The 19,062-nt window shown below is 43.9% G+C and overlaps 1 protein-coding gene and 1 long non-coding RNA gene across 3 annotated transcripts in view; one reads left to right on the forward strand and one right to left on the reverse strand.

Moving 5' to 3' along the window:
- The window catches only part of LOC142082325 (uncharacterized), a 63,480-nt gene that overhangs the window by 32,147 nt on the left and 12,271 nt on the right, over positions 1 to 19,062 (reverse strand). For both annotated transcript variants that reach the window (XR_012673667.1, XR_012673666.1), the window contains one exon: positions 17,065 to 17,176. This is a non-coding gene — a long non-coding RNA (uncharacterized LOC142082325). The remainder of the gene's footprint in view (positions 1 to 17,064; positions 17,177 to 19,062) is intronic.
- On the forward strand, positions 3,289 to 6,598 carry LOC142082324 (interleukin-8). Its single transcript, XM_075150428.1, has 4 exons — positions 3,289 to 3,423; positions 4,189 to 4,324; positions 5,121 to 5,204; positions 5,794 to 6,598. The coding sequence occupies exons 1-4, from the start codon at positions 3,363 to 3,365 to the stop codon at positions 5,822 to 5,824; spliced, it is 312 nt and encodes a 103-aa protein (XP_075006529.1). The 5' UTR covers positions 3,289 to 3,362; the 3' UTR covers positions 5,825 to 6,598.

The raw sequence follows: 19,062 nt of genomic DNA on the forward strand, positions 1-19,062 counted from the left end.
TCACTGTAAACTTCCACAAGTGTTTGCACAACATTGTGCCCGGTTTCTGACAGGCGGAAGCGATTATTTCCCAGCCCCTGTATTTGCCCCTTCCGGCCTCCGCGTGTCAAGCGGAATGGCAGGCAAATGCCAAGCCCCTTGGCTTCAGAAGACAGAGCGGGATTTTTTTCCTGGGGAACAAGAGCAGGCTGGTAGAGAGGACGCACAGGCGACAGGAGTTGACAGAGTTCACCTTGCGCAGGCTGAACCCTCGTTCCAGCGAAAGCTTTATCTCTTGGGCCTTTGGAGTCCTGTGTGTGCAACTTCTCAAGTGAGAGGTTTGAATTTGTCTAAAGCAAGACGGATTCTTAATTTTCTTAGAGAGAGTAACTTTATCAGCCCAGAAGCTGAAGCATTCCTCTGGAAGCGGGGCGGCTCAAAACAGTAAGGGACTGGAGCCCAGCTCTCCCACATCCCTCACGATGGTCTTGGTCACCAGAGTACACATGAATCCCCCTCACTGTGTCCCTTGTGTTTGGGTGTCCTTTGTTACATGCAAAGACCCTGAACGATCCCAGTCAAGATCACAAAAGTTTCCCTTTTGACTTTTGTGTTCATTAGACAAGACAATGAGTCATGAAAAATTAAAACCACTAGCTTCCACCCTGCAGCACTGAGAACACATCCCATACCCTGCCTTAAAGCACAGGCAAGGGAGGTATTTACTTCCCCTTTCAGCAGTCTTTCAGTAATCGGACTACTGCGTAACTGTTGTTTTGTTCGTTACAAGCATGCTTTTAACAGGGCTAAGCATGGAAGGTCTGTGCTTGCGGCGGTATCAGCTCACTCAGTGATGTTATCCTTCAAAAGGAGCAGCAATTCCATTTGCACAAGTCATCTCTGATGGCTGGCAGGAAAACACACGCTGCCAAAATCAGATAATGGATTTGGAGTTCCCATAGGCAGGGGCTGGGACGAGATCCTGGGCAAAGTGTTGAAGGGATGTAGGGAGAACTTGGGCGAAACACGGCACTCCCAGGAACACAGGTTCGCAGTGCCTGGCCTTCGGGCTTGATCTCGTGTCTCAACCTTTTTCTGCCACTATCGTCTCTGTTACACCCCCTTCACATAGTACCGATGAAACCGTGTCACGTCAGAGAAAAAGCGGAGGCAGAGAAGATGCTTTAGCTCTCAGAAAACATAGCGGATTTTAATTTCATTACAAACATCCTGCTCTTTTAGACAGGGGCAGGGTTAATCATATAGGTGGAGCAGGCTCTTGGCTTCACTTTTGACCTGGGGATTTCTGCAGATCTGTTACTGCCACACTCAGGAAATAGCTGAGTCTAGTGGTAAGCGGGACAAGCAGTCATTGGTTTTCACTTGGGAATTTGAGGGGGAATTTTCTTTTTTTGCCTCGGACATTAATGACATTTCAGTGCACACCAACATTAGATAATAAAGCTGCAAATAGGAACTAAGATAAGTGGGATCCCTAATCAACTTTTAATTACCCTCTGTGTGTGCGTAAATATGTAGAGAGACAGAGAGAAAGAGAGGGAACCGAAAAGAAAAGAATCAGCAAAACCTCGTTCCAACATCCAACGTAGTTAAAGCTCCGACATCTACAATCTGACGCCAGTGAAACCACCCTGTTAATTTAACGTGACGTATGCAACGTAATACAACATAAACGATAAAACATAACCTTCAGTACCTGGTAAAACCCTCTCCTTTTTCACGCCTTCGGAGAACTAAATGTGTTCTTCAGTAAAGCTCTCTAAGACATACAGCTAAGGAGAAGCACCGCTAGGAGTCAGAATTGGTATCTTTTGTCGTCTCTGGTATCTCCTTAGTCCTATCAGTAAAAGGTAGGAGAGAGAAACTTGGTGATATCTTTTTCTCAGGCCAGCTGACATAGTGATGGGAAACATGAACTTTCATCACAAAGTTCCTTTTATCAAGTAAGTTAATGACAAATGGTACACAGTAAACCATAATAAATTATGGGCAAACTATTAGATTATTACTAGAAATAAATTATAATGCTTTACATGCTAAAGATAACTGCGTTTATACTATCTCCTCAGAGTTGGGGAGAAGTACCTCTATAAATCCACGGATCACAGAAACATGAAGCTTTGAGGTTGGAGATGACAAGCAGCAAAGGTCATCGTGGTCAAAAGGACAACGTTTTTACGGCACCGAAACAGAATGGCTTCTTCTAATCACAGGCGCTCCAGATGGGTTAAAAAAACAAATCTTCACTTAAGCAACAGATCAGCATTTGAGCCCAAGTCTTCCCCTGAAATTGTCTCCCTCGCAAGGTGGTATCTCTACCACCCACAGCAAATAAACGCTCAGCATTCATGCAACAAAGTGCTTTAACAGAAATGTCTATAGCAGTGCCGTAATACTTAATGTTATTTCCCGTTGCTAAGACGTAGGGTTACGGTCACTGAAAAAAGATTACAGAAAAGACTTAGTAAAAATATATAGACTTGCAAAGAAATCAAAAGCAGCTGCATTCAGCAGGTCATGCTATTTAGTTCGCATACAAAAGCTTCCTCTGTTTATTATTCATTAACATGTGTGACATGAAAAATGCAGGCATCATTTTCAAAGCCGTTCAGAATTTAATATCTGATTCCCACAGGTAAAAAAGCTTTGGATACTGCAGCCTCAATTCCTTTACTGAACAGACAGTATTAGAGATGAATTTACTCTGTAAGATGCCACTTGAACAGAAAAAAAAGAAAGGAACAAAAAATTAAAATCATTAACATCAAAATCATGCTGAGGTAAAATCCTGACCCCAGTAAAAGCTTTTCAGTGATTTCAGCGCTGCCCGATTTCCACTCCAGTGGCTTAAAATCAGGTAAGTAGAAGCTATCACCATAAACGGAGATAAGAAATTAAATACCTCAAGTCTAGACCTGGCATCCCTACAAAGAACAGCTATTACCCTGAAGAAAATAACATAAAGTTATAACAAAAATGTAGCTAAACTACCATAAAGTCGTGTTACTAAATAAGGGTATGCATTAGAAAAAGCACAAAATTTACAAAAGTCTACAAAAGAAATTGGAATGCATGGCTATTATTTACATTTTAATAAATTAATACATTATGTCATTCTCAGCAGAATAATTCCTCGTCATCTAGGAAGGCGTTTCACAACAGTCATGTGACTCATTTTTACTGCATCTGGGAAATTCCTCTAACGCAATCTACATGCTAGCAGAGCACAGACGCTGGGCACAAAACGGTATATAAGACAGACGGATCGCCCAGACCAGGCATCAGCAATCCTCCGGGACAAGAGAGGTCACTGCTCCACAGGACCAGAGCTAAACGTTCCCGCAAAAAACTCCTGTTTAATCATGAACGGCAAACTCGTCGCTGTCCTGGCTCTTTTCCTGATTTCAGCGGCTACGTCTCAAGGTAAGTAAATCCCTCCCAAGATCCCCATGGCCGTAATATTGTCTAGGTATCTACCGAGATGCTTGTCCTTGCAGAGAGGTAGCTTTATATTTGTTTCAGCAAATCAGTTTCTTTCGAGAGATTTTCAGCAACTTCTCTTCAGTCAGAAACCTAGATGTGGCCCTTGTACGGAAGGGTTACTGACATCTCCTGGGAAAATTTTAAGGATGCAACTCAAATTTGCTTTGTTTCTATGTTTCGCTTGAGATGCATGCAGGTAGAGACAGGATCTTAAGTGTTTGAATGTTTGTCTCCCTTCCCACACAAAGAACAGTTTATGATCTCATATTTGTTACTTAATGATGATACTGCCTCAGGCAAGTAATATACAGCTGGGAACGGAGAACAAACAACATGAACATAGAAGCATGGACAAGCCTCCAATTAATGAAAAAATCTACGGCTCTGTCTTCTGTATAGTTGCCACTTTGTCGATCCAGATATTAATACGATGCAACTAACCGTACAGTGTGGTCAGTACAAGTGACCACGAAATATGTGGGTTTATTTCAAAAAGATGTGTTAATTTAGTTTTAAATCAACTTGGCCATCAGATCCTCTGAAACAAATAAGCAACTGATCTTTACACCGTGAGGATTTAGGCAGCTTGCACAAATGCAGTATTTTAATTGAGCACGTTGTTAAAACAGAGCAGTCGTGCTTTATGTCCGATACAGTGATGGTAAGACCGCCTCTCCAACCACGATCTTCCCTTTTTGCTCACAGGTAGGACCCTGGCAAGGATGGGAACCGAGCTCCGGTGCCAGTGCATAGCCACTCATTCGAAGTTCATCCCTCCTAAATCCATTCAAGATGTGAAGCTGACACAGAGCGGCCCCCACTGCAAGAACGTCGAAGTCATGTAAGTAGCTCCGCAAGAGCCTCCCTCTTCTTCACCCACACGCTGCTGCTGCCGCCGCTGCAGGGGCTTTTACGCTTCGTGACAAGTACGACAGTTAGCAGGCTGACACGATGTAGTCAGATTTGGTTATTCCTTCGAGAGGGACGGTTTTAAGTAATACACCGTGTTTTTCATTGTCTCTATGACCTTTCGTATTCCTGAACTGATCATTATTTATCTGTCATGGGACGTATTAAATATTTCTGGTGGTAGAACATGAATTTCAAGGACTGGTCAGTTCTTTGTGACGAGGTAAGAATGTAGTTTAAAGTCCTGCATTTATGAGGCAGGCAAAACTCCCGTTAAAACAGTCTGCGTCAGTCTCAGAAAAATTAAGTTCCCACAAGCAGATTTAGGGAAACGATGAAACTAATCCGGTCTTGAATAGCATGGAGGAGGGACTAAAATGTTGAAAACCTTATACTGCTGAAACGCCTTTTCACCACTGGAGGTTTCAATCGTTGTGTAAGAAGGCTTTACTAATATAAACAAATTCAAACCAAGTAGCCAGATATACTGAGAAAGATTTTTGGGAATGCGTGACTGCTTTGAGAGCCGGCACACAGACTCACACAACTTCTGGACTGTTTTAGTCTCCTCAGTTGTGGAACACATACAACAAAATGGTCAAGTCTAACCTAATTCATCAGTTGGGATGAATTTATACTAACTAATCTAAAAATGCAATATTACGTTCTGCGAGTTAAACAAATCCATGTAGTCGTTTCCTGACTTTTCTTTATTCCCTGTTTTGCAGAGCTACTCTGAAGGACGGCAGAGAGGTGTGCTTGGAGCCCACTGCTCCCTGGGTACAGCTGATCATAAAGGCAATTTTGGCCAAGTAAGTTCCATTCCCTCTCAATTTGGGCAGCTGAGTGGTAAACCTCCCAAAAAAGCCAATTGGTAGGATTTCTTCGCGATACTTTCCATCTTCTCTTAATCAGATTTAAAGAACAAGGAAACTTGCTGCTTAATTATGGAATTAGTCTTAGCCTTTCTGACTCTGCTGCAGGGTCCTCGTTCAAGCCGATACGTCACTACTAAACCTTTGAGTACCGGCAACTTGGTCTGGAGGGAGAGGAACACAGAAGTGTTTGGCTCCCTTTGAAAAACGAGGCTTTAAAAAATTCATCTTCCCTTTACTTACAGTAGCATATGCTAATAATTCGTATTTCTGAATTAATGAGCTTCTTGATGCGAGTAAATGCAGAAACTCACGCTGCAGAACCTTCCTAGCTGTGCACCAGATATGCACACACTGGGATTTCAGTAATCGCTTTCAAAACATCAATTTTGTTCTCTCTACGCCTCAAGATAGCACATACAATTGGAAACAGACCACTCATCCTTAACTGTTCCTGCAGTGCTAAGCAATGATAACCATTCTTGAACCTCCTTTTAAATTGTCTTCTTCCCTCACCTCTTAACAGGGCTCAACTCAATTCCGACTCGCCACTCTAAGAAACGCCAGGGCAGAAAAAAACTGGGAACTGCTCCTGCTCCTCCATTGAGAGAAACGTTCGACAAAAGCATCATTCAGGCAGTGTACCACCTTCTACCTCCTGCATCAGTGTTGTTATGTTAATTATGGATGATTCTATTTATTTATTTATTTAACTGCATCTGTTTAAGAAAGCCTTTCAACATGGTCAGCGTTGTCTGTGGGACACGCTGTTCATTGACACTGAGGACGCTGAATAGGAAAAGTGGTTTGCTAAAGGAAACGAAGAACCCTTGGCAGCCACTTCAGTCAAACACAACTAGTTAAGTGCAATGCACTTACAGCACAGCTTATTTACACTAAGCCTTACTATTTTGCTAATACACCAGCAAACTGATAATTCCTCCTGCTCCCCTGGAGTGCAGTAGTATGTTGTGTCAACAACAGTTTCCTGAACCACAGTCAGCCTGTGGCTAGACTGTGAATTGTGATTTCTGACTTGAAAAAACTAGTCTACAGACTCTGTAAGACAGTAGGTTTGGTATTTATTTATTGTAATTTCCGTGGTATTTATAAATGTATTTATTGAGTAGTTTCTATGCAAGATAGAAAACGATGATAATTTATTTCATTTCTACTGGCTTTTCTATTCCTACTACTAATTTCTTAAGAAATATTCACAATCTCAGTGCTCTGTACAAGGACTTGATTGTATGTCTAATTAGCTACTCAATCAGCTAATGGAAAGAACTGCATCTTACTTACATGGAATTTGCTTCTGAGAGTGTAATTATTCCTAACAAGGTATCATTAAATGTCTTCTACAAAAAACCTGTTTGTTATCGGTTTGTTGTTTTACGTTTTCATTTGCTTTATTTGGAAACAGTCTGCTTCATTTTTGCCACCTCAGCCTGATTTCTGGAACGGAAATGAAAATTTTTAGTACATGGTACCATAACTCACCCCGTTATGCTAATCTGACATTACTGAACGCAATAACAAACTCTTAGGGTAGGGCAAAATGCTCTCTCTCCTCTCTTCAGGCTATTCCCAGTTCTTAGGGACTGTGGGCTGTAGGGCAAGGCTCCTTATTTAAGTACCTTGCAGACGAGCGAATTTTACCCTCAGATGCCTGAACACTGCCAGTGTCCAGATCAGCCCCAGAGTTGAAAATCTTTACTATATCAAAAGGCCACTCTCTGACTATCAAAATGGGAATTTGTGAGCTTTACTTTGGGTACCCAATTATCAAGCATTTGCCATCCACTTCCTCTTCAGACCCCTGAAATGGAGAGTGCTGAGTAACACAATGCCTGCCTCTTTTAAAAGGCCCGGCTATGCCTCCCCATCACGCGCAGGCACTGACACTCGGCCCCTTTGGGAGAGAAGCACTCATACCGCATAGGAGCGGCAAGAAAGGATTCTGGCAGATGAATTGGGATGCTTCATATTGTTACCACCCCATCTCCTGACCCACGGGGGCTGTGGGAGAGCACAGCTCTCACGGGTGTAACGCGTCTTCCCCTAGGAGTCCCAGTAGAGCGCGTAAGACAGTAGCGTAAAACATCCATGCTTAACAAGCCTCTGAAATCATCAGCTCAAAGTGCAACAGCGGCCGCATGAAAGCCAGCAACATGTTGGGCATCTTCAGGAAGGGAGCTGAGAGTAAGAGAGAGAGGGCATTAGGTTTAAAGCCTATTGCTTTAAACTAGAGTATACCTATTTATTTGAGGCAAGCACACTTTTATTTCACTTTTATCTATGATCTAGATAGTCTTAAAACAGCAGAAGGATTTTTGCCAGGTAACTTTGCGATCATAAAATAAAAGAACTGTCTTTGGCTTGCTTCTTCTTGAAGACCCTTCACAGTAACACTGATGTCAGTCCTCTCCTCAACCCATATTATTTCGGCATCAGCTTGAGGCGTTCAGCCTCTTGAACTCTAAACCATGTGCCCCGTGGCCCTCCAGTTATCAGGCCACGCAGAAGCCACAGGAGAAAACTGCACCCTTTGAAAACACGTAGACTATTTAGTAAGCACCTTTGTGTGCGCGCGCGTGTGCGCGCGCGCATGTCTGTGTAACACACCAGAAAGCTGACCAGGCGGTGAGTAAGTCAGGACATTTGCACCACAATGAAAAGAAGGACCCTGAGACTTCACTGCAGCTAACTACACGTCTTTGTCCATCTTCTCCTTTTCCCAATACAACGTAAGCTGCTGCGCCCCTTGGCCACTTCATTTAGCATCTGAATTGTATTTCCACAACCCTGTCAGAAGGCCACTCCGTGTTACAGCCGCCATGTGTATTCATCACTCTCCGTTCATTTCTCTACTGCCCTCCTCACAACTGAATGTGGCAGAGGTGTTTACACGTCCTTTCCGACCTCAGCTATTTTCTTGGTCCCTCACTTGATCCTCCTTCCAAACCACTTCCACCGCCTTCTTTCACCAACAATTTCAGTTTGGGGGCAAGAGGACAGTAGCAACAACCAACCAACCAAGCAAGCAGCAACCTCGTGTCATTTCCTTATCCTCCAACTCCCCCTCCCATGGCTGGTTGCTGTAGTTCTGCTCTTGTATCCAGAGCCTTTTCAATCACGAACTGTAATTCATTCCCTCGAGTTTCAGTGTTATTGTTCATGTAATACCAAAAGTATCTTTCTCTCTAATGTGTAAATGCTGCAAACCATAGAGGAAGTAATTGAAAGAAGTACTGGAAAGTCCCTGAAAAATACTGTTAACTCTTCCTTAGAAGAATAGAGAATACAAACACTGGATTCCTGGCCTCCACTTCTCTGTCTGTGCTGAATAGTAACTCATACAAACATCCTGGTTATGTATCAGGTGACAAATGCATTATCCATGCTTTACTTGCTTTTGTTTATGCATTGCTTCCCATTCTGGAAATGATTGCAGTTCTTAATATTGTTATCACATAACATAGGAAAATCCCAGGAAGATTACACATGGCCCTGGCTTGATATTGCAGACTCGTCCAAGCGTTGCATTTATTCTTGTTTGTAACAGGATAATATGAGCGACCCCACAGGAAACGGATACTTTAGAAATTATACAGACTGCCATGGAAACTTCCGAGTCAGCAAATAGGCATTTTGTTTCCGTGTGCAAAAGCGAAACAAGAATTTTGCCGTCCATAAAAATCAGCAGAGATCTCTGTTGTTGAAAACCGTCGTGAAAACTTATTTTTAATATTACCTGCAGTTAATTATTTTTAATAATAGCTATTAGTGCCAGTCAGTCAACAGACGACTTCACAATTTCTGTGGATTTCTAGAGAGAAAGATACTGCACGTGGAAGAATCTGGAAGACAGCCTGAGAATCTAAGCGAAATTCGGAAATCACAAGAGGAATAAGCTATTTTCTTTTAGTCGGATCTAATGCTCAGCAAGAGTTCAAGTGCAGACTCTGTACTAGTACAGCTGCATGTCTATGGTACTTACAACGCATTTTCTTCAAACCCATCGTACTTTTGGCCTGCTCAGCACCTTGTGACAATGACTTCTACGTCCACACATCTGGTTGCTTTCAACGTGACATGTCGAAAGAAAGATGTTTTTCTCATATTTTCTCTTTTTTTCCCCCATAATTCCTTTCTAAATGCGTCCTAAAACTCTAGATGCCTTTTTGACTGCCGTAAGACATTGTACACAGTTCCATAAAAACGTCCAACCTGTGACACCCAGATCTCTTTCGTCAGTGACAACGGCTAATTTACAATTTCTTCCGCGCATATACAGTTAGGTTATAGGTATACCTAGGCTCACTGATACTAAGGTTCATCTGCCCTTCCATGAAACAGACAGCACTCTGAGATCTTTCTACAACTTTCTGCAGGCAGATTTCAACACAGCTATGCTCCATAATTTTGCATCATTAACAAATACCATTTATTTTAAACAATTATCAACCTCTGACAAGTCCAACTCACTCATTCCATGGAAGTTAACATTCACGAGGAACATGATCAAATTTTTTGGAAAAAACAGTTGTACTAGGTTGACCAGATCCCACTTGCCTGTATCTCCACGGACTCAACCGATGACTCTATCAGATATGTGAAGTAAGACTTTTCCCTCCGAAGGGCGCATTGGCAACTCCCGTATCAGTCTACCAATTTCTCCTATTCCTTACTGGAAGATAGGTAAACTGGGGGAAATCTAATATTTTTTTCTTTTGCAAAGCACTATTTTTCATACATATACACCGTATAGAAGTCTGTGGAAATAAGATGTCATTAGACAAGTAGCTTGTTTTGAGAGCACATTTGGACCCAGTTAATCACCGTACCTCCAAATGAGCCTTCAGTTTTTGAGAAGGCAGCTGAAAGAGGAGATTGACCTAGCTTTTCTGACTCAGCTAAGACAAAATGCCAGAATGTCAAAACCAACTTTTAAGCACGGAAGCAACACGCACACTTAGCTCCTCAGATGAATGATTTCTAGCTTTCCCTTGCAACTATTTTCCAGAATGATGAAAGCTCCATAGCTCACATGAGGACCAAATGAGTAAGTCTACCCTCTTAGCCTGGCTTTTTTGTTAAAGAAATATATTACATGCTTCCACAGAAATAATGAGACTTCAAAAATACTGACAATTCTTCTTTTCCTCCTCTTCTTTTGAGGTCACATTTTTTTCAAGATTGCAAGCAGACAAGAGAATCAGAATTCAAGCGTCCACGTCCAGAATCAAAATGTCAATAAAACTGTAAAAGCTTGAAATACTCACCACTTCTATTTACCTTTAGGGAACTCCTCTGTAAATGTTTCTATCGCGTTTGTTGACCTTTTTATTACATAAGGATACCATGGAGAAGGGAGCCTTCTCTCATATCCAGGGGCATGGATACACATTTCATCTTTTTCTCTGCCACCAAGTCAGGGCAATGAGTGTATTTATGGTTCTTGGATTCATATCTGTTCTTTCTTGATAGTTTTGTTTTGCTATGAAAGTGGGATCAAGACATGAGTGCGAAAACGCTGACATGATCTTGAAAGAACTGCTAGCATTCCCAGGATTAAGAACAAAAAATGCCAGGCCCCCGGGCTCCCGCTCACCCCCCTGCCCTCTGAACTACGCTTGTGTCTGCAGCAACCTGTTCAGATTACCTCGATGGGACAAACAAGATGAGAAGGCCACGTTTGCTCCACAGGGGATGCAAGCCCAGAGTTTCAGGGGATTGACTTGAGGATGCTCCCTGTAATAGAGCTGAGGGGTGCTTGGCTGTCGGGTTTGTGCTCAAGCCTCTGCCACCTAAGCTACTCTCTTACTGATTTCATCTCACTTCTACTGTCTTCTTATCACAGGACGCTTGGCAAATTAAAGGAATCGGGCGGTGCCAGGGAGAATTTACCTCCAGGAAATAACGAATGACTTAAGAGAAACTAAAACATAGGCAGATGATAGGAAGACAAACCTCAAATCCGAGAAATGGAAACTTTTTTAAAAACTATTTGCGGTGTATTCTTTCCTTTTTTACCATTTTATCAAGTGTAGGACACATCTACGAGGCACTCATTTGCCTGTCCTCTAGACCCATCTGTCTTAGGGTTCTGCTAGTGTATACTCCCACTATAGCAATCTTCAGCAGTGATTACTGCTAACTTTTGACAGGCCTTTTTATGTCTCACTTTGTAGTGACTTTTTAAAATCCAGATAAGAAGGAACACATACATTTTGTGAAAACAAACTTGGTCCTCTTCCATTCACTTGAAGAAAGCTCTGTATATGGCTATGAAGCATCAGTAATACCAAAGCACTAACAGAAGACATTCTTGCCCCGTTAGCTGAATGCTAAAGCATTCAGTGGCAGATTTCATGAACAGTAAGACTGGACATGCTAGTGAAAGTCTGGATCGCATGTGTTTCTTTTTACTCGATGCAGAACTCCTAGAAGGAATAAGGCTGCCAAAGAATGAGCCACTGCGCGGGGGCAAAGCACAAGCATCAAAGAAACAATTAATGCCACGGTCAAAAGGAAAGGTCTTCTAACTGAAAGCCAGCACCTATTTACCGGTACTCAGGAAAGCACTGCAACCTGCTATAATGGGAGATAATTAATGAGTACACAGGCAACAGATGAGTGCCTTATGGTCTCCCTTTGGTCAGGCTTTCACAAGACGTAAAGGAGAAGCAATATATACCAAGCACAGAAAAGGACCAAAGAGCAGAACTTGAAACATCACCTGCCACCACCCAATCTTGGCCATGGGACAGAACTGTTGCAGTATTCCTTCCCATACCGAGAAATCCTCCTCAGTGTCTCCAGCACTTCAGATTTCAGCCTCCACTGATATTCACCTTGGGTTTTTCCGCTAACTGAAACTACATAAAATTTATGTGAATTAAAACTAAGAAAACCCCACAACTCATTGGGACAACGAAGTATCTAAATCCCTAGGCGGTTTTAAAGAGAACAGAGAAAATCCATTGGCAAACAGAGACATCTGACATGCTAATCTTCATTCAGCCAGGACTGCTGATAAATGATTCAAAGTGGCTCAGTGAGCACTCCCGCCAGCTCCCTCAGTACCCTTGGGTGGATCCCACCCGGCCCCATAGACTTGTGTGTGTCTAAGTGGTGTAGCAGGCCGCTAACCACTTCCCCTTGGATTATGGGGCTTCATTCTGCTCCCCAGCCCTGTCTTCCAGCTCAGGGGGCTGGGTACCCGGAGAACAGCTGGTCCTACTATTAAAGACCGAGGCAAAGAAGGCATTAAGCACCTCGGCCTTTTCCTCATCCTTTGTCACTATGTTTCCCCTACATCCAATAAAAGATGGAGATTCTGCTTAGCCCTCCTTTTGTTGCTAACGTATTTATAGAAACATTTTTTATTGTCTTTTATGGCAGTAGCCAGATTAAGTTCTAGTTGGGCTTTGGCCCTTCTAATTTTCCCCCTGCATAACCTCATGACATGAGTGGCCTGCCCCTTCTTCCAAAGGTCATAAACTCTCCTTTTTTTCCTGAGTTCCAGCCAAAGCTCTCTGTTCAGCCAGGCCGGTCTTCCCCGCCGGCGCATCTTTCAGCACATGGGGACAGCCTGCTCCTGCGCCTTTAAGATTTCCTTCTTGAAGAATGTCCAGCCTTCCTGGACTCCTTTGTCCTTCAGGACTGCATCCCAAGGGACTCTGTCATCCCGTCTCCTAGACAGGCCAAAGTCTGCCTTCCAGAAGTCCAAGGCAGCAGTTCTGCTAACCTCCCTCCTTATTCTCCAAGAACCGAAAACTCGAAAACTCTATCATTTTGTGATCACTGTGCCCAAGACAGCCTCCAACCGTCACATCACGCACAAGTCCTTCCTCGTTCACAAACAACAGGTCCAGCGGGGCGCCTTCCCTGGTTGGCTCCCTCACCGGCTGTGTCAGGAGGGTCTCTTCCACACACTCCAGGAACCTCCGAGACTGTTTCCTCTCTTCTGGATTTTGTTTCCAGCAGACACCTGGTAAGTTGAAGTCCCCCACGAGAACAAGTGCTAGCGATTGTGAGACTTCTCCCAGCTGCTTATAGAATATTTTGTCTGCCTCTTCATCCTGGTTGGGTGGCGTATGACAGACTCCTACCATGATACCTGCCTTGCTGGCCTTCCCCCTGATTCTTAGCCATGAACACTCGACCCTATCATCACCATCATTAAGCTCTAGACAATCAACACACTCCCCAATGTACAGGGCTACCCCACCGCCTCTCCTTCCTTGCCTAGCCCTTCTGAAGGGTTTATAGCCATCCATTGCAGCGCTCCAGTTGTGCGAGTCATCCCACCACGCTTCTGTGACGGTAACTGTATCATCGTTTTCCTGCTGCACAACGGCTTCCAGCTCCTCCTGTTTGTTGCCCATGCTGCGGGCACTGGCATAGATGCACTTCAGTTGGGCTATTGATCCTACGACCTTTTTGGGGGGAAAAGTCCTAATTCCTACATGACCATTCTCAGGCGCTTCCGTGGTTTCTAACACATCCATAACCCTTACGTCTTTGCTGCCGCGCGGATCTCCATCCCCTACCTCCACTGAGACGGCAGACCGAAGGACCTCGCTAGCACGCTGTCCCTCAAACACTGGCGTGCTGCCCCCAGGCTTATCTCTAGTGAGCCTGTTTTTATCCCTTTCCCCCTTCAAATCCGGTTTAAAGTTCTTTCAGTGAGCCCTGCTAACTCCTGTGCAAAGAACCTTTTACCCCTAAAAGACAAGTATACCCCATCTGTTGCCAGCAGGCCTGCTGTAGTGTAAACTGACCCATGATCAAAAAACCCAAAATTCTGCTGGTGACACCAGGCTCGGAGCCAGGTATTGATGCGCTGGGTCTTCCTGTTTGTTCCCTCATCATTCCCTGCAACTGGAAGGATAGAGAAGAACACTACTTGTGCTCCCGATCCCTTAACCAGTCGTCCCAAGGCCCTGAAGTCTCTCTTGATTGCCCTCGGGTTTCTTGTTGCAACTTTCTTGTCGCTGCCTACTTGAAAAATCAATAATGGATAATAATATGAGGGCCGTACCAGGGTACGAAGCTTTCTCTTCCAATCTTTAACCCAGGCCCCACAGAGGCAGCAGACTTCCCAAAGAAGTGGATCTGGTCTGCGTATTGGGCCTTCTGTTCCCTTCAGAAGGGAGTCTCCTATGACAAGGACCCATCTTTTTTTCTGTATGGAAGCAGTTTTGATGCAGGGCGTAGGCCGCCTTAACCTTGGCGACACGTCCAAGCTAGACGAACCATTGTCCTCGTCATTGTTCGGTTCCATTTGCAGAGCCTCGTACCTATTATGCAAAGGCACCTGGGAAGGTGGGGCAGTCATAGAGGAGACGCGCCCGCTGCGCCGGGCAGAAACTTGTCGCCATTGCCCCCTATCCCTTCAGTCACTGTGTTCAGCCAGGCGGAGAGAGGACAGGGAATCCTCTGTGTCACGCGTCCTGTCTGCCTGTTGGGCATGTCTCGGGGAAGGCTGGGTGTGATTCCAGTAGTCTATATCTCTTTCGCACTCCCCGATAATCCTCAACCTACGCGCCTCCTCCCGGAGCTCTGTCACTAAGCAGAGGAGTTCCGCTACCCGGGCGCACCTCCCACAGGCGTGCTCACTGCTGCCGTCCTTACAAAGCATCCTCTATGTTTCTATGAGACCAAAGAATGTCAACCCCGTAGCAGCCTACAGTAACTGGCTTTGAAAGAAACAGAAACAGAAATATAAGTTCTACCACAGTGCAAATTTCTCTCCTGTGGGACAGCAAATAAAAGGTTTAGAAATAGCAGGTATTTGAACCCCACCCCATTTCTGGGGAAACCATAGACACTGAGCCATTTATTTGCTCAAGGAAACCGAGACATTATTCAGAAAACACCCCAACCATAATGAGCAGAGCATATATACTCAATGCAGTCAACTGCACTATCCCATTCAGTTCTAATCTGTGCTATTGGGCAGTTGGTATATTGCATGTATGCTTATGGGTGATGTTTTCATGGTAAATGTGGTGGTTTTGGTTCTGAGAAGCACCCTCCCTTCCTCCTGCTTTGAATGCTAAAAGTATTCTGGAGACAATGTGCAAGTTCTTTTCAATCCATGTGCCACATGTCCTGCCCTTCACAGATTCACAGAGCTGAAAAGGAACAAGACCCTCCTTATCAGTTGGATTTTTCTTTCTTTTTTTGGTCCCTCCTTTGTACTTCGGCACTATTACTGTGTCAGGTTTCTGGAAGTACTTTTTCAAGCTTTGCTCTGAGTTCACAGGTCTTGTAAATACAGAGTAATGAGCGGTTGCTAGGTGGTCATGAGATGCTGGTGCTAGTTACTTACTGCCAAGTAACTAGCGATAGGACGAGAGGAAATGGCCTCAAGTTGCGCCAAGGGAGGTTTAGATTGGACATTAGGAGAAATTTCTTTACTGAAAGAGTGGTCAGGCCTTGGAACAGGCTGCCCAGGGGAGTGGTGGAGTCACCGACCCTGGAAGTATTTAAAAGACGTGTAGATGAGGCGCTTAGGGACATGGTGTAGTGGGCATGGTGTGTTGGGTGGACACGATGATCGTAGAGGTCTTTTCCAACCTTAATGATTCTATGATTCTATGATTTTCTTATTCCCCAGGGGCACTTTCCTTTCTCCGAGCAGCGCTACATTACTGCAATGATTACAAAAGCCAAAGGGCCGCCTCTCTCAGGACCATCGCTTCCTCGCGGTTCCTAATTTGTACTCTCTCTCGTCCTGCTCAGCATCACTGCTGCATTCACTGTAGAGAAGCTGTGTCAAGTACAACCCCAGTGCATTTACTCCACTACCTGTTGGTAGTATACAGACAAAAGCTTGCATCCAAGGATACCCGGGGATGTTTGCGTATTATGTGTGCTGTAATTAATGACTTTTTGCTTTCCTGTTGCCTAGGCTAAAATGTAACTGAAAAACTGAAAATCCAAGACAGCCAGTACTGCGTGTTCACCACTGATCTGTCCAGACACTGCTCCACCCCAAAACACAAAGAAAATACCTTCCTGGGCTTTCCCCAGGTATGTGTCTATCCCGGGGATAGGCACTTCTGACTGACCAGCCTGATAATCAGCAGCTTGGTTACAAGGCAGCATTTCCCCTTCATCTCTTTGGTTTCACACCATCTCACAGTAAGCTGTTGAAGACAGATATCAAGGGGCAGCTCTGCTGCTTCTGAGCTCTCTTGCGATGTGTCACACGCTCTCACAGCAAATAGAGCAACTCCAAGCCCTTATTGGGCAAAACGACCACGATACACTAACTTGATAATAGCCAACTTGTACTTTTTTGTACAAGTGGGTATTTCTGCTACTCCGGAGGCTCCTAGCATCTGCAGCCATCTACACAGCTATAGATGGGATATTTGCCATCTGCATTAGGAATCCCTGACAGCCCACTGTATTACTATAAACCAGAAATAAAGTATCTCATGCTCAACATGCCAGGCTGAAAACTGCACTACCTCAGGAATAGCCTGACGAGTGGATCCAGCATCTGTACCTTGAGGGTGGGAACCTTTTCACAGTGTTACGCTAGACTACCGAACAGACCCAGCAGCTCAGTTTCGCTTCGCTGTCCAGTCTGTCAAGACACCTAGCTCCCTTATGTTGATAGGAAGTAGATATCGAAGTACCTTGGATGATCTGTGTCTCCGGAAAATTTGTTTTCAAACAGTGAAACTTGCCTTATGAGTAAGACTCGCTTGATTTATTTAATCCACAGACACCTTGCTTCCATGCAGAACTATCCCCCAAGTATGTACTTATCTACCTGAAACAAGCGTGTTATGGGACGTTTCCATCCTTAACGCTTCTTAAGACTGGGACTGGATTCCTCGTTATACCTGCTGCATCAATGGCTCTCATAACTGCCGTGGTTAGCCCTGCAAATGCCGCAGAAACAACATGTGAGAACTGACTCCTGAAAAACTCAGGTAATCTGCCAAGAGCTCTATGTGAGCGTGAGGATTTCTGCCTCACAGGCGGCTTTGTATCACTGGTTGCCTCACGCTGTACAGGCTTGTGATATCAACATTAAAACTGGTTTGAATAGAGAACGAAGGGGAATGTCCGGGTGTGGATGGTCCGGGAGAAACGGCAGAACGACTGGAAGAAGAGTACGTATGGATGGCATCAAGATCCCAGCACACCTCCACGTGGCTTCTGAGATACTGATTCAGAAGATAAATGACAGTGAGTAAATAGAGTATATACAGCGTCATGGGTTAAGGTTAAATCATACTGAAACTAATAGATATAATCGCTGTCCTTCATTAGTAATAATTTTTATGAACAAGAAATATCTTTTCCAGATGAAAAAATCAGCAGCAAAACAAAAGCCCATTTCACCATGCAAAACAAAGACCTACGCAAAGCACACGCAAGTAAAGGGATATCGCTGACTGACATAAGCCAGACTGGAGAATACTCATTCCCAGCAGCTCCACCTAAAATGAGAGTTTTGAGAGCACTCCCCACCTCTCGCAGCTGCGCAAGTGATCCAGCTGCATCCCGATTCCCTGTCAGGACATCTGGATTTTCATCATCCCCTGCCATATCCTGGTCTCCACAGGAAAGAAACCTGGACATGCAGGGAACAGGATCAGGCACCAGGCTGGAAAACATCTCTTCCCATATAGTAGGAAGACAAGGTTGGAGATGGAAATGAAGCAGGATATAAACAAGTCTGTTTAGGGACACTCTGGGCTAACTGCTGTCTGGAAAAAATAGTGTAAACAAATTTTTTGCTACTAGCATCCAGGCAAAAAAACCTTCGTGCTTTCTTTGTAAGCAAAAACAATTTCATCAAAGTAATATCTGACTTAATTGCAACTTTCTCCTGTTTCCTAAATTCACCTCCTTGAGCCCTGAGTTTAGGTCTGTCACTTGGCACAAAAACTGGTGATGGTATTTGCAGGTCGCAGTAGGTTAACGACAGGTTATACAACGAACTATGAAGGGAAATAGGTCTTTTGAGGGGGGAACACGAATAAGAACTTGTTCACTTGGCCCCGGAAACCAGAAGCCTGAGCACATGGACTCAGTGTCTGTGAAAGGGGACAACTGGGCATCCCAAAATAAGGATTAAAAGCTGGGACACTGTGCAAATCCTGCTTTCAGATCTGACCACTAGAAAGCCCTCAGATCTGGCCCATCCACTTGGTAAAAAAACCCCAAACGTTAAAGCAGTTTTATAAGTAAGGATGCAAGTTTAGAACTCCAGAAGGTAGGCATTTTGAAAACAGAAAAAAAAACTTATTAAAAAAAGATCTTTCGGTTTTTTGAGGTCCTACGGGGTGAAAAGATTATAAATTAAACATACCTGGCAGCATTGCTAGAGATCAAATACGATACAAGAAAATACAGATTCTGTGTACTTATTTAAAAGTGGAATATTTGAGATCACTAAATATCTCATGAGTGCACTCAGTTACGTTTTGCATCTGGGAGAGAGAAGATAAGCCGGTTTTTCTTAGTACTTTGCAACACAGCAGACAGCTTTTAGTCCATGTTGAATACCATCTGCATCTAATTTTTATCTACTGAGACAGGAACATCTAAAACATGTGTTCATTGAGTTAGTTAGAAAATGCAATTAGCTGCAGTTGTCACCGTGAGCCCCATATGATTTATCTTAACTTGTCTTCAGGGTACTGCTCCAAATGCCATGCTGCTGAGGCTTTGGCAGCTATGTTTGTTTATGTGCATCCATTATTTGTTTAAGTAGCACTCACAGTTTTCCAACTATGAACTCAGCTATTCATAAACA

This window comes from Calonectris borealis, chromosome 4, assembly GCF_964195595.1.
Source record: "Calonectris borealis chromosome 4, bCalBor7.hap1.2, whole genome shotgun sequence".
Lineage (NCBI taxonomy): Eukaryota > Metazoa > Chordata > Aves > Procellariiformes > Procellariidae > Calonectris > Calonectris borealis.

Bases quoted from the DNA above. Each gene is read 5' to 3' on its own strand.
- LOC142082324 (XM_075150428.1), top strand. From the start codon at position 3,363: ATGAACGGCAAACTCGTCGCTGTCCTGGCTCTTTTCCTGATTTCAGCG. The intron at 3,424-4,188 runs GTAAGTAAATCC...TTTTGCTCACAG, and splicing joins TTCAGCGGCTACGTCTCAAG to GTAGGACCCTGGCAAGGATG. The intron at 4,325-5,120 runs GTAAGTAGCTCC...CCTGTTTTGCAG, and splicing joins TGCAAGAACGTCGAAGTCAT to AGCTACTCTGAAGGACGGCA.